Genomic DNA, 13,466 nt, shown 5'->3' on the forward strand with positions numbered 1-13,466 from the left:
ATTTTTATTAATTAGATCTACTACTTTTTTGTTTTCTTTTTCTTTGATTTTTGCTTATTTATTTATTTATTAGCTGCATTGGGTCTTCGTTGCTATGTGCGGGCTTTCTCTAGTTCTGGCGAGCGGGGGCTGCTCTTCGTTGCGGTGTGCGAGCTTCTCATTGTGGTGGCTTCTCTTGTTGCGGAGCACGGGCCCTAGGCGTGCAGGCTTCAGTAGTTGTGGCTCGCGGGCTCTGGAGTGCAGGCTCAGTAGTTGTGGTGCATGGGCTTAGTTGCTCCGCGTCATGTGGGATCTTCCCGGACCAGGGCTCGAACCCATGTTCCCTGCATTGGCAGGCAGATTCTTAACCACCACACCACCAGGGAAGTCCCCTGCTTTTATCTTTATAAAATAGATTTCCTTCCTTGTGCTATCCTTTGTCCTTTTTCTAGGGTTTTTTTTTTTTTTGAACTGGGACTTTATTTTTATTCTCTTATATTTTTTATTAATGTTAGTTGTTTGTGTAGTGAATTTTCCACTGATAACTCCATTAGCTGTATCCCATAGATGCTGATATGTAGTGTTTTCATGGCCATTATTTCTTTTTTTTTTAATAGAATCCATGATAAACTTTATTTATTTATTTATTTATTTATGCCTGCTTTGGGTCTTCATTGCTGTGTGCAGACTTTCTCTAGTTGTGGTGCACGGGCTTAGTTGCTCTGCGGCATGTGGGATCTTCCTGGACTAGGGATCAAACCCCTGTCCCCTGCATTGGCAGGTGGATTCTTAACCACTGTGCCACCAGGGAAGTCCCGCCATTATTTCTTACAAATTGTGTAATTCAGCTTGTATTTCCCCTTTTACCTAATTGTTGTTTAATGGAAGGTTTTAAAATTTCCAGGTAGAAGGGCCTTTCTGTTTTTTGCTTTTGTTAGTGAAGTTCAGGTTTATTGCATTGTGATATTGTTCTGTGTAATACTTCTACTTTATAGGGGTTACTGTTTTCCTTGTGACTGTATATATCTGATCAATTTTTATGGAAATGCTCTAGGCGCTTGAGAAAAATGTGTAATTATTATCAGGGTGTGGAGTACAATATATGCACATAAGATCTACCCTATTGTTTATGTTATTTAGATTTTCTATCTCTTTACCTATTTTTTTAGTCTATTTTATCTTGTATTGAGTGTGGTGTATTAAAGTCTCCTATTATTGGTGTGTTTCCATCTGCATTTCCTTGCATCTCCTGTAGTTTTTGCTTCACAAAGATGATTGCTGTGTTTGGTACATAAATATTCATAGGTTTGTTGATTTCTTTTAATAGCAAACTCATCCACATTTATTGTTATGACTGATAGGTTTGGTATCAACTCTATCATAACATTTTTTAAAATAAATTTATTTATTTATTTATTTTTGGCTGCACTGGGTCTTTGTTGCTGTGCATGGGCTTTTCTCTAGTTGTGGAGAGTGGAGGCTATTTTTTGTTGTGGTGTGCGGGCTTCTCATTGTGGTGGCTTCTCTTGTCGTGGAGCACGGGCTCTAGGCACGCGGGCTTCAGTAGTTGTGGCTTGCAGGCTTACTTGCTCCACGGCATGTGGAATCTTCCCGGACCAGGGCTTGAACCCATATCCCTTGCGTTGGCAGGCGGATTCTTAACCACTGCACCACCAGGGAAGTCCTCTATCTTAATGTTTTATACTTACAGTTGACCCTTGAACAACACAAGTTTGAACTGCACGGGTCCACTTATGCACGGATTTTTTTCAATAAATATGTAGTACAGTATGATACAATCTGCCGTTGGTTGAAACCATGCAGTTGGAAGCAGAACTGTGGATATAGAGGGCTGACTATAAAGTTATATATGAATTTTCAATTGCGCAAGGATCGGTGCCTCTAAAGCCCATGTTGTTCGTGGGTCAACTGTAGTGTTTCCTTGCATTGTTTCTCACAAGATGTGTGTGTGTATGTATGTGTGTGTGTGTGTGTATATATAATATATATATATTATATATATATAATTTTTTTCTAAGATGTATATTTAAAAATTTTTTGTTTAAAACCGTTTTTTGAGGGGGTATTTAGGAAGGTTTGTATTTTTTTAAATCTAGTACTTACACCTTTTTGAATGTCCTTAGTCCTCTGTTTTGTTATTTGACTTTTATTATCAGGCTTATCAGATTTTTTTCATTATCCTTAAACACCCATCTATTGCCTATTGCCTATACAACAATGAGTTTTTTTCTGTTTTCCTTTTCCCATTTTCTAGTTGTAGTAGTTCTACTTTGTCACAGTATATAACTGTTGTACATTAGTTTTCTACTCTCATTCCCATCTTTGTTTTAGTCTTACATGACATTTATAGATTATTAAATGCTCACCATCGGTTATTTTGTCAATGTTGCTTGTTACAACAAGATAGATAAAGTTTATCCTCTAGTAGATTCATCAGGAAAGACTGATAAGTACAGCATTCCCTTACTTGTTGTATGTTGAAACTTGTTTTGTCTGTAGCGCTGATAGTTGAAGGATAACTTAGCTGGATATAAAATTCTTAGTTTACCCTTTTCTTTCATTGAGTTTTTAAAAAATGCTTGTTCATTTATCAACTTGCTTTATATGTTGGCTTTGAAAAGTCAGATGCTAATCTAATTTGTTACAGTAAGTTATTTGTTTTTCGTGGAGGCTTTGAAGATTTTTTTTGTCTTTAAAGTGTAATAGTTTCATTAGAACAAGTGCCAGAGCAATTATTCTGGGCTAATTTTCCCAAGTACCTGGTGGTCCCTTCCAATGTATAGATTCACATCTTATTTTATTTGTTTTCTCAATTTAGGTTTAAATATTAGTTCTGTTCCATTGCGTTTCCCCTCTCCCCTTACCGCAATTATATGTATGTTGTTTCTTCTTTGCTTGTCTTTCATATTAACCATTTTCTTTGTGATCTCTTTTATTTCTTTCTTCATCATATTTTATTCTCTTCATTGTTTTCCTCCCTTTCTTTAATGCCACTTATTAGATTTTCATTTGAACTTATTCTCCTTTGGGCGTCTAGTAATTTAGTTTTCATTTCTGAGATGATTTTCTTTTCCTTTTTCTTTGTGAGTTTGATCAACTCCCTCTTCATTTTTTCCTACTTTTTGTCCACTTCTGTTTTTTTTTTTTTTTTTTTGTGGTACGCGGGCCTCTCACTGTTGTGGCTTCTCCCGTTGCGGAGCACAGGCTCCGGATGCGCAGGCCCAGCAGCCATGGCTCACGGGCCCAGCTGCTCCGCGGCATGTGGGATCTTCCCAGACCAGGGCACGAACCCATGTCCCCTGCATTGGCAGGCGGACTCTCAACCACTGTGCCACCAGGGAAGCCCTGTCCATTTCTGTTTTTAACTTTTAAATTTCTTATTCAGAGTGTTTTTTCATATCCCCAAGTCTTGAGTATATTTAATTCAGATTGGAGTGTTGTCTCATAGTTTTCTTCTGCATCATGGGTGTTTGTCTGGGGTAATTTTCAAAAGCTGACTGATGTGTGACTCTTCTTTTTTATAGTAACTTTATATAGACTTATACTTTTTTCCTATTTATTTTGTGGCTCTTAAATATTTTAAAGGTTCCTAATTCAATGGCATTTTCTTCTGTCAGTATAGAAAAGTCCAGGTTTTTTTTTTTTTTTTAGTGGATTTGTGTATCTATTTGTGTTTGCGGTAGGGGAGAGGTTATTTGTCCTCTGGGTTTTTTGTTTGTTTGTTTGCAGGTAAATAAATTTCCTCCTTCTACTTCCTTTCCTTGTTGTCACCTAATTGCCAAATGGATCCTGTCTCTTTTTTGCCTTTTTCTTCCCCAGAGACCATGCATTTCTAACACTACACCTTAAATCATTCCCCTTTCCTATAAATAGGGCTCTGATCTACAAGAAAACTTTTTCAATATTTTCACACTTAGGGTGGACTTTCTCTTTCTGGAGGTGTTTTTACAGCAATTTTAGGCCTGCCACTAGCTCCCCTGTTCTCTCTGACATGCAGTTTTTCTCAGAATGCCCTTGGCTTGGCACAGAGGGTTGCAGTAAGAAGATGAGAGATCACTACTGAGATTTGGTATGTCTTCTTTTTTTACTTACAGGTAATTTGGAAGTTTGGGCATTCTCTGTCTTCTACTTTTGTTGAGGGCATGGTTAGGTTATTGTGTGGTTTTACTTGTTCTTTTTTAAAAATTCCATATTTAAAAAAAATTCCCATTAGTTTTTAATTAATTAATTAATTAATTAATTAATTAATTTATTCTGGCCACACTGTGTGGCATGGGGATTGAACCCACGCCCCCTGCATTGGAAGCGTAGAGTCTTAACCACTGGACTGCCAGGGAAGTCCTCTGTATTGTTTTTGAAGGATATGTGGGAAGATGTGAATTTAGGCAGTCATCATTGTCCTTGGCTACCCTGAAGTCCAGGCACTGTTATAGACACTTTATAAATATTAACTCATTTTATCCTCTCAACACCCTGTGACACAGTGCTGTTGCTATTCCCATTTTATAGATGAGTTAACAGTTTAAATAAGTAGCCTGGGATCACACAGAGCTGGGATCTGAACCAAAGTAGTCTGGTTCCAGAGTCCGTGCTCCTACCCATAAAACTTTGCCACCACATGCCAACGATTCTCAGCTTTTTTACTTCTGGGGTCTCCTCTTTTTTTTTTTTTTAAACCATAAACCCAATATTCTAAAGAGAATTGTTTCGTAACCTGTATTCATCATATAATAATTAGTTTTCCCTTTTTGTTGTAGAAGAAAACATATATGCCACTCAGCTTCAGACTACCACACCAAGTAACATAATTGTTTTATAGCCAAAAGCAAGAGAGATTTGACATTTTAACTAGCTTATACAGGTAGACAAATTGAAGATTAACATAAGATTTTCACTATACTTTTTGAAAAGTTAAAAGTAACTGGAAGCCTTCTGTTATTGCTTTTTGATTCCCTAGGACTGTGGGGACTCAGGTGGGAACCACAGATTAAAGAAGCTGTGGACAAGATTTAAAAAAAAAAAAAGGATAGTTTAGTAATCATACTGTATGCAAAAGTATTGGATGCTGGAATGATAGGTATCTTATAAATTGAGGTTGAGTTTTCCCTGGGTAAAATTCTGCCTCAATCTTCTGACAAGCTCTCAGAGGGAGTAAAGAGCAAACTAATATTTTTTTCCTTTTGATCTGAACCCTGTGATTTTTCTCTAGGATAATCAGAATGATGTTTAGATTTCCCCAAAAATGCTAGTAAAATGCTATAGGAAAAATTAAAAAGAAAATAAATTTCAGTTAATGTAAACAACAGGAATGTTGATAGACTATGTCTAGATTCTTGCCTTTTCTGATTATTTCTTGTCAGAACAATCTTATAGTTATTGTCATGATTGTCAGTAATATCTAACTATTAGTGCTTAATATGTACCAGACACTCAGATGATTAAGCATCTCATATTTAACATGTACCAGGGCTTCCTTCCCTGGTGGCGCAGTAGTTAAGAATCTGCCTGCCAATGCAGGAGACATGGGTTTGAGCCCTGGTGCAGGAAGATGCCACATGCCACGGAGCTACTAACCCCGTGCGCCACAACTACTGAGCCTGCACACCTAGAGCCCGTGCTCCGCACCAAGAGAAGCCACTGCAATGAGAAGTCCACGCACCACAACAAAGAGCAGCCCCCACTCGCCGCAGCTAGAGAAAGCCTGCGCGTACCAACGCAGCCAAAAATAAATAAAAAATTAAAAAAAAAAAAGATTTAACACGTACCAAATCTAACACTTGATTTTCCTCTCCCCACCCTTTTTCCACATCTCGTACGTGGTACCGCCAACCTTCCACTTGCCCTGACATGATACCTAGGAGTTGTTCTTACTCCTTTCTTTCTTTCCCATCTCATATGTAATAGATTAGGAAATCCTGTTGGCTACCCTTAAAATACTCCCAGTTGGACCGTTTATCACTACTCCTTCCACCACTTTGGTCCTTGGTACCACCATCTCTTGCCTGGATTATCACAATAGCTTATTTAACTGATCTATGTGCTTCTACCCTTGCACGATAGCTTGAAGATGTTTTAAAAATATAAGTCAGATCACGTTGCTCCTCTGCCTAAAACCCTCTAGTCCTTTCCCATTTCACAAAAAATAAAAGCTGAAGTTTTTACAGTGTCCTCCGAGGCCCTGCATCATCAGGCTTTTCATTACCTCTCTGGCCTCATCTACTGCTCTGTCCCTTAAGTGTTTTGCTCCAAGCATACTGGCCTCTTGAGTGCTTGAGCATGTCAAATACGGTCTGCCCCCGTGCCCTTGATCTTGTTCCTCCCTCTGCCTGATATGTTCCTTTCCTATATGGCTGCATATTGCTGCCTCATTTCTTCCAGGTCTGATCAAATGTTACCTTATTGCTAAGGCCCTCCCCACCACCCTATATAAATAGCATCCACCTCAGCCCCAATCCCACTGACCATGCCCCCAGCCCCATCTACTGTGCTAGCAGGATCCCAGGCTCCTACCACGGGGAAGACAAGGAGGAGGCGGTGACCAAAGAGAGGAAGGGAAAGGGATTGGGTTGGTGTTTTTATTTGCTACTCTACTAATAAGCATTTTAGCTGTGACGGTGTGGGAAGTAGTGCCGACAGAGTCCTTTGTTTTTCATTGGTCTATTTCTCTCTCTCTCAAGATGGTTTCACCCAAATATCACTGGCGTGGAGGCAGAAAACCTACTGTTGACAAGAGGAGTTGATGGCAGTTTTTTGGCAAGGCCCAGTAAAAGTAACCCTGGAGACTTTACACTTTCTGTTAGGTAAGTTGCAAGAAAAAGAGAGAATCCTGAGAGTGTTTTCCAGGGGGGAAATGTTAGGACCACACCTGGACAACTTGTGACCCTCATTTAGAGCCTGAAGGTCTGCCTGCTGCCCCGTGGGTGAGGCCTTGCCAGTGCCCTGGCCCACAGATCAGGTGTGATTCAGGCCTGCTGTGGGGTTCGGGATGTGGCCTCCTGAGAGTGAGAGGCTCGGGGAGTCAGCAGAAGGGGCCTGAAGGTGGGCTTTTTCTCCCCTGAGAGGCCACTGAGGATGAGCTGGAGCACAGCATAGCAAGTTCTTAAAGCCTGGGTCGATCCTGCTTCAATCCAAAACGAGGCTCCATCCTTGTTCCCTGCATTTTTCCTTTCCCATCTGTTGATTACGGAATGGGACAAATACTCTCTAAGAGTTTCTTCAAACAGCCTCACAGACGTAGAAAACAAGCTTATGGTTACCAAAGGGGAAAGTGGGGTGGGGGAATAAATTAGGAGTTTGGGATGAACAGGTACACACTACTATATATAAAATAGATAAACAACAAAGGCCTACTTTATAGCACAGGGAACTATACTCAATATCCTGTAATAGCCTGTAAGGGAAAAGAATCTGAAAAAGTATATAACTAAATCACTTTGCTGGACACCTGAAACTAACACGACATTGTAAATCAATTATACTTTAATTTAAAAAGAAAAAAGAAAGAAAGAAAGAAGGAGAAGAGTTTCTTCAGATCACTTTTCTTTTTCAAGAAATAAAACATCACTGAGGAAGTTGTGGTCCCGTTTGTTCCCCTGCCCAGTCCCATTCCCCTCCCTCTTTCCTCAGAGGAAACCACCATCAAGAGGTTGGTATATCTCCTTCCTGAACGTGTTTTTATACTTGTACTGCATTTGTGCTATGTGTGAATGATATGAGGTTGGTTTGTGTGTTTTTAGAATTCATATCCATGGCTTTATAATGTACGTATTCTGAGACTACCTTTAAATTTTTTTTGAGTTCTGTGCTGATACATATAGATCTAATTATTAACTTTAATGGCTATATAATATTCGAAGGTGTGCATATACCACAGTTTATCCCACCCCCTATTGTTGGACACTGAGTTGTTTTTAGTTTGTTTAAAATTGTTTTGAACAGTATTGGCAACATCTATTACATGTTTCTTTGGACACATGTGGGAGAGTTTTTCTAGAAATTGACTTTCTCTTATATACTCAATCTCCTTACTCTAGCTCATTCCAGGAGCCAGAACTGAACTGCTCTATGAATTTTCTTTTATTATTATTATTTTTAAATAAAGAAGTAAGGAAAACATGTTCTGAGGATTTATTTAGGACTCCTTCGGGATTTGGGAAGTCCCTTTTTGGTATCGATTAGTTTCTCAAGGAGCTCACGTTGTTGGCTTTTACTTCCGTTTTGCAACAAGGAGAGGGCAGAAGCCTTCATGAATTTTCCCAGGCTTATCCTAGTACAGACTTCTAACCTACAGTTGAGTGACATTTGACCTGTAAGAGTTTGGATGGAGATTATATAATAATAACAACAATGATGTTGAGGAGGAGGATGATAGCAGACGTTATTGAGGGCTTGACATATTCCAGGCCAGCTTGCTAAGCACTCTCCACATATCATTTTATTTAATCTCTCCAACAACCTATGAATAAATGCCACTATTATCTTCATGTTAGGGGTGAGTAAGCTGAAGCACAGAGGTTAATTTACAAAGCTGGTTTCATAGCTAGTAAGTGGCAGAGCCGGGACTACAGAACTGGTGAGGTTTTTTTTTTTTCTTTTTCCTCAACTTTTTATCTTGAGAAATTTCAGCCCTATAGGAAAGTCAAAAGATGAGTACGGTGAATACCCACATTCCCTTTACCTGTTAACATTTTGCCATGTTTGCTCTTTTTCTCTGAGTGTGTGTGTGTATGTGTATACTCTCCCCTCCCCCAACCTTTTGAAAATAAGTTGCAGATGTCAGGATGCTTATTTTTACCTCTGAGTACTTCAGTGTGCATGACCTATGAACAAGGACATCCTGTATAACTACAATATCATGATTATATATAAGAAATTTTAAGTGATTCCATAATGTTATCTAACACACAGTCCATATTCAAATTTCTCTCGTCATTTCAATAGTGGATTTTGAAGTCATCCCTTTATTTCACATCAGGAAGCACAAAATATCTGTTTGCCCCATCTTCTGGAGTGTCATTGCTTCTAGGCCCTTTTAGTAGACAGAGCTGGGAAATAAATACTTATATATTTAAAACCAAATTTTAAATATATCAGTATCAATAAATATATAAATATATATCAGACGAGTCTGATAGCTCTAGTTCAGCCCAGTTTACCTTTTCCCATTCCGTATTTGTGTTTCCCTTCTGTAGAGAGAACCGTGTTTCACAGCAGCATCAATGTATGACCTCATTTGCCCAATCTTCTAATACAAAGATAGTTTCAGAATTACTATACCATTATCATTTCTAATTACAAACCCATTAAGTAAAGTTCATGATTTCTCTAGAGTGTTTCTGTTCACAGCATGTATCCCACTAAGGGTGTATAATCTGTACTGTGTTCAAAAGCTACGGGAATTAATTTTCTGTGTAGTTACAAACTTACTGCAAAGTTGGAGTCATTTCTTTCTTTCTGTATTCAGTTTTTTGGTTTTGTACTCATTTTTTTGATCCTTGTTGATTTTATTTTTTGAATATGTGAAACATTTACAAGATTTAAAAGTCAAACTGTATAAAAAGGTATATTCTGACAAACCTTATTCTTATCCCTACCCTGTGTACCTTATTTCCATCCCTGTAGGTAACCAGTTTTATTAATTTACGGTTTATCCTTCTGTGTTTCTTTTCACACATGAAGTGGAATACTAAGTCTATTTCTTTGTAGTTTACTTTTTTCACTTACAGAAATCTTTTAGTGATCTTTCTCATTTTTTAAATTAACTGCATAGCATATAACTTTATACAATTTCCTAAAAATGGGAATTTAGTTATTTCCAATATATTACAATGATAAATAATACTGCATTTAATATGATAACATTTTGCATATGTTTTGTGCTTTTGGAAATGTATCTTCAGAGGTGAATTCCCGGGAGAGAGATGACTGGGGCAGAGAGTCAATATATATTAGTATAGTTTTTCCAAATTCCCCTCCACAGTGATTGTACCATTTTGCATTCTCACCAACAGTGTCTGAGGGTCCCTGTTTTTCCACAGCTTCCAGTTGAGTGTTGTCAAGCTTTTCACTTTCGTCATCCTGATAGGTGAGAAATGGTATCTCAGTGAATTTTAATTTCTCTTATGATTGAAGCTGAACATCTTTTAATAAGGTTAAAGGTCATCTGTATATCTTTTTGGTGAACTGTCTTAGAATCAGTGCTTTTAACAACTCTTAAACTGCCAAGTTTCACTTTATATATGTTTTCTTATGTATATGATGTATATTATAGACACTGAGATGCATGTGTGTGTGTGTGTGTGCATGCATAAATGACAAGTTTATTGTTCTAGTTTTCTACAGTGATCTAATCTTTTTGTTATGTGCCCATGCTAAAAATTTGATGATTAGGTTGCCTTAGTTAGTCAAGGAAGATCCCCTTTTTTTAATTTTGAGGAAAAAAAAGTACAGAAAAATACAAAAAATTATGTCCAATTACCCCTATTGTATTTATTGCCAGTCATTTTTTCCTTCAAAATAAAATATAAAAAAAAAGCAAAATTTCCCTTTTTTCACCACCCTTCCTGCTGTTCTTCTCTTTGCCACAGAGACAGCTACTTTCTGAGTTTGGTGTATTTCTTTCTAGTTCATTAAAAAAAAAGTACAGGGCTTCCCTGGTGGTGCAGTGGTTGGGAGTCCGCCTGCCAATGAAGGGGACTTGGGTTCCAGCCCTCGTCCGGGAGGATCCTGCATGCTGCGGGGCAACTAGGCCCGTGAGCCACAACTACTGACCCATGTGCCGCAACTGCTGAAGCCTGCACGCCTGGAGCCCCTGCTCCGCGGCGGGAGAGGCCACCGCGGTGGGGGGCCCGTGCACTGCAGCAAAGAGTGGCCCCCACTCACCGCAACTGGAGAGGGCCCGCCCACAGCAATGAAGACCCAACACAGACAAAAATAAATAAATAAAATAAATAAATTTTTTTTTAAAGTACATATAATAAGTAATATAACATAAAAGTAATATAATAATAAAATATAATATATATGTATGTCTGTGGTCTGTGTCATGAATAATGTATAATATTACTTGTGTGCATTCTGAAATTTTCACAAATGGTACATGCTGAGCATATCATTCTGCATTGTGCTTCTTTCATGCAATATCATGGTTTTTTTTGGCTGCGCTGTGTGGCTTGGGGTATCTTAGTTCCTCAACCAGGGATTGAACTTGGGCCCCTGCAGTGAAAGCGCTGAGTCCTAACCACTGGACTGCCAGGGAATTCCCAGTATCATGTTTTTGAGATCCATCTATGTTGCTTTATAGTCCATACCTGAAATATCTGTTTTTGTGATATGTTAAGTCAAGGTTAGAGACAGACAGCTGAGGTGTTAAAATAGAATCAGGTGTAGCTGGAGGAGAGAGACCCAGAGTACTTTTTTTACCCACTGGAAAAGATTGTAACCAAAAATTAGAAGTAGATATTGTTATTAACATTGTAGGACAATTTTTCTTACTTTCCTATGTTTCCATTTTCCTTTATCTTTAGTAGAATTGTGTTTATATTTAACAGAGGCTTCATCAATAACACTATAGGGTCAGACTAAAAAATAAAAAAAGGTCAGTGATTACCATTTTGGGGTTGCCAGACCCCTTGGGTCCACAAAGATGATTACGGGTGTCCTTGAGATGTACTTAATAGTACAGAAAACCAAATGGAAATCATCAAACTGCCTAGGCTAACTAAAATACCAAGTTTTAGAAACTTTTGGTCAGTGTTGTCAATTCATTGGGTTGACATACTAGCTATCTCACATGGGAAACTCTGTTAATTATATGTCTTTAAAATGATTTTTAAAGATACAATTACATATAGTATCTTAAGTGTATATTGAGATGAGTTTTGACAAATGTGTTTATCAATGCAACCAGAGCTCCAATCAAAATCTTAAGTATTTCTATCACCCTAGAAAGTTTCTTGGTGCCGGTTTCTATTCTCCCTCCCCCTAAGAGGCAACCACTCTTCTCTTTTCTATTCCCATTGACTAGCTTATTCTACAACGTCATATAAATGAAGTCATACAGTATATATTCTTTTGTGTCTGGCTTCTTTCTCTTAACGTAATGTTTTTGAGATTCACCTAAGTTGATTGTATATATCAGTGGTCCTCTCTCTTATTTAAATTGCTGTGTGATATTTCATTGTATGAGTATTTGTGTATCCATTTTGGCCATAAATATTTGACCTTTCAATTTTTTTCTACTACAAAAAGGCTGCAATGAATATTCTTGTACAAGTCTTTTGGTAGCCATGCAGTTTCATTCCTTTGGGGCAAAATACTAGGAGTATGTTTGCTGGATTATAAGGTAAATGTACGTTTAATTTTAGCGATATTTGTCTTGATTAATTGATGAGAAAAATGATTGTCACTTAATATACGCAGAGCCCTTTGTGTTGAAATGGTTGACTGGTTATTTCACCCACTGCATTTGTTTAGGAAAAGCGTAAACTTGCACATTCCTTGGGTTTGTTTCAATGTTTAGGTGAAATCTGATAACGAATATGAGATCCGTTTTTACTAGTAGCTCTTTATTTGTCTTTTACCCCCACTTTTCTAATGGACTATTTTAGAAGAAATGGAGCTGTCACCCACATCAAGATTCAGAACACTGGTGATTACTATGACTTGTATGGAGGGGAGAAGTTTGCCACTTTGGCTGAATTGGTCCAGTATTACATGGAACATCATGGGCAATTAAAAGAGAAGAATGGAGATGTTATTGAGCTCAAATATCCTCTGAACTGTGCAGATCCTACCTCTGAAAGGTCAGTTACATTTTCGTAACTGCAGAGTCTGCATCTCTCCCACGCCATAGGTGTGAGGTGAATGCATTATGGGGGTTTGACTTCTGTTTCTCAAACTGTAATCTTAAAAGTGTTACTAAAGTAAGAGTAATAGGATCAGATTATTCTCAGAGTGGCCTTTTCTGGCAAAAGTTTCAGTCAGTGTTACTTACACTCGTTCTACAGAAGTCTCAGACTATTCCTGTATATACTTGATACATGCAATAATGTTAAGATTATTGACCTTGAGCGTTATCGAACTTTGAGCGTTAGGAGAGGAAAACAAATGATAATGGGAACACCAAAATAGCAGTTCCCTGTAGTAGCTTCTGACCAGCTATTCAGCAATGCCACCAACAGATGTCAGTTTAAGCTCAGAAGTGGGAAAGCAGAGGACTCGGTCAGATTTTTCATCAGTTCTTTTATGTTATATCCACAAATGTGTGAGAATGACCCTAATTAGAGGGAATCGTATTATTTCAGAGGTCTTTCCCCAGTGTTGGAACTAAGCTGATGAAAGCTGGGGCTTGACTTAACTTGCATTAATTTTATTGGTTTTCTGCATTCCCAGTCTCTTCTCTCTGACTCAGTACCAAATCAGGGTCTCTTAATTAGGTTTGAATATTTTCTGTCTTCAAGTAGGTT

The 13,466-nt window shown here is 38.1% G+C and overlaps 1 protein-coding gene across 5 annotated transcripts in view; it reads left to right on the plus strand.

Annotated features, from left to right (window-relative positions):
- PTPN11 (protein tyrosine phosphatase non-receptor type 11) overlaps positions 1–13,466 on the plus strand; it is a 78,264-nt gene that overhangs the window by 11,345 nt on the left and 53,453 nt on the right. For 4 of the 5 annotated variants that reach the window (XM_027124630.1, XM_027124627.1, XM_027124628.1 and 1 more), the window contains exons 2-3: positions 6,678–6,800; positions 12,609–12,803. In XM_027124630.1, coding sequence (XP_026980431.1) covers positions 6,678–6,800; positions 12,609–12,803 — 318 coding nt within the window. Of the gene's footprint in view, positions 1–6,677; positions 6,801–10,037; positions 10,085–12,608; positions 12,804–13,466 lie in introns of those variants that run through there. The other variant, XM_027124632.1, reaches the window with a different exon arrangement.

Source organism: Aethalodelphis obliquidens, unplaced genomic scaffold (assembly GCF_003676395.1).
Source record: "Aethalodelphis obliquidens isolate GAN/ISIS:26980383/991018 unplaced genomic scaffold, ASM367639v1 scaffold28, whole genome shotgun sequence".
Classification (NCBI taxonomy): Eukaryota; Metazoa; Chordata; class Mammalia; order Artiodactyla; family Delphinidae; genus Aethalodelphis; species Aethalodelphis obliquidens.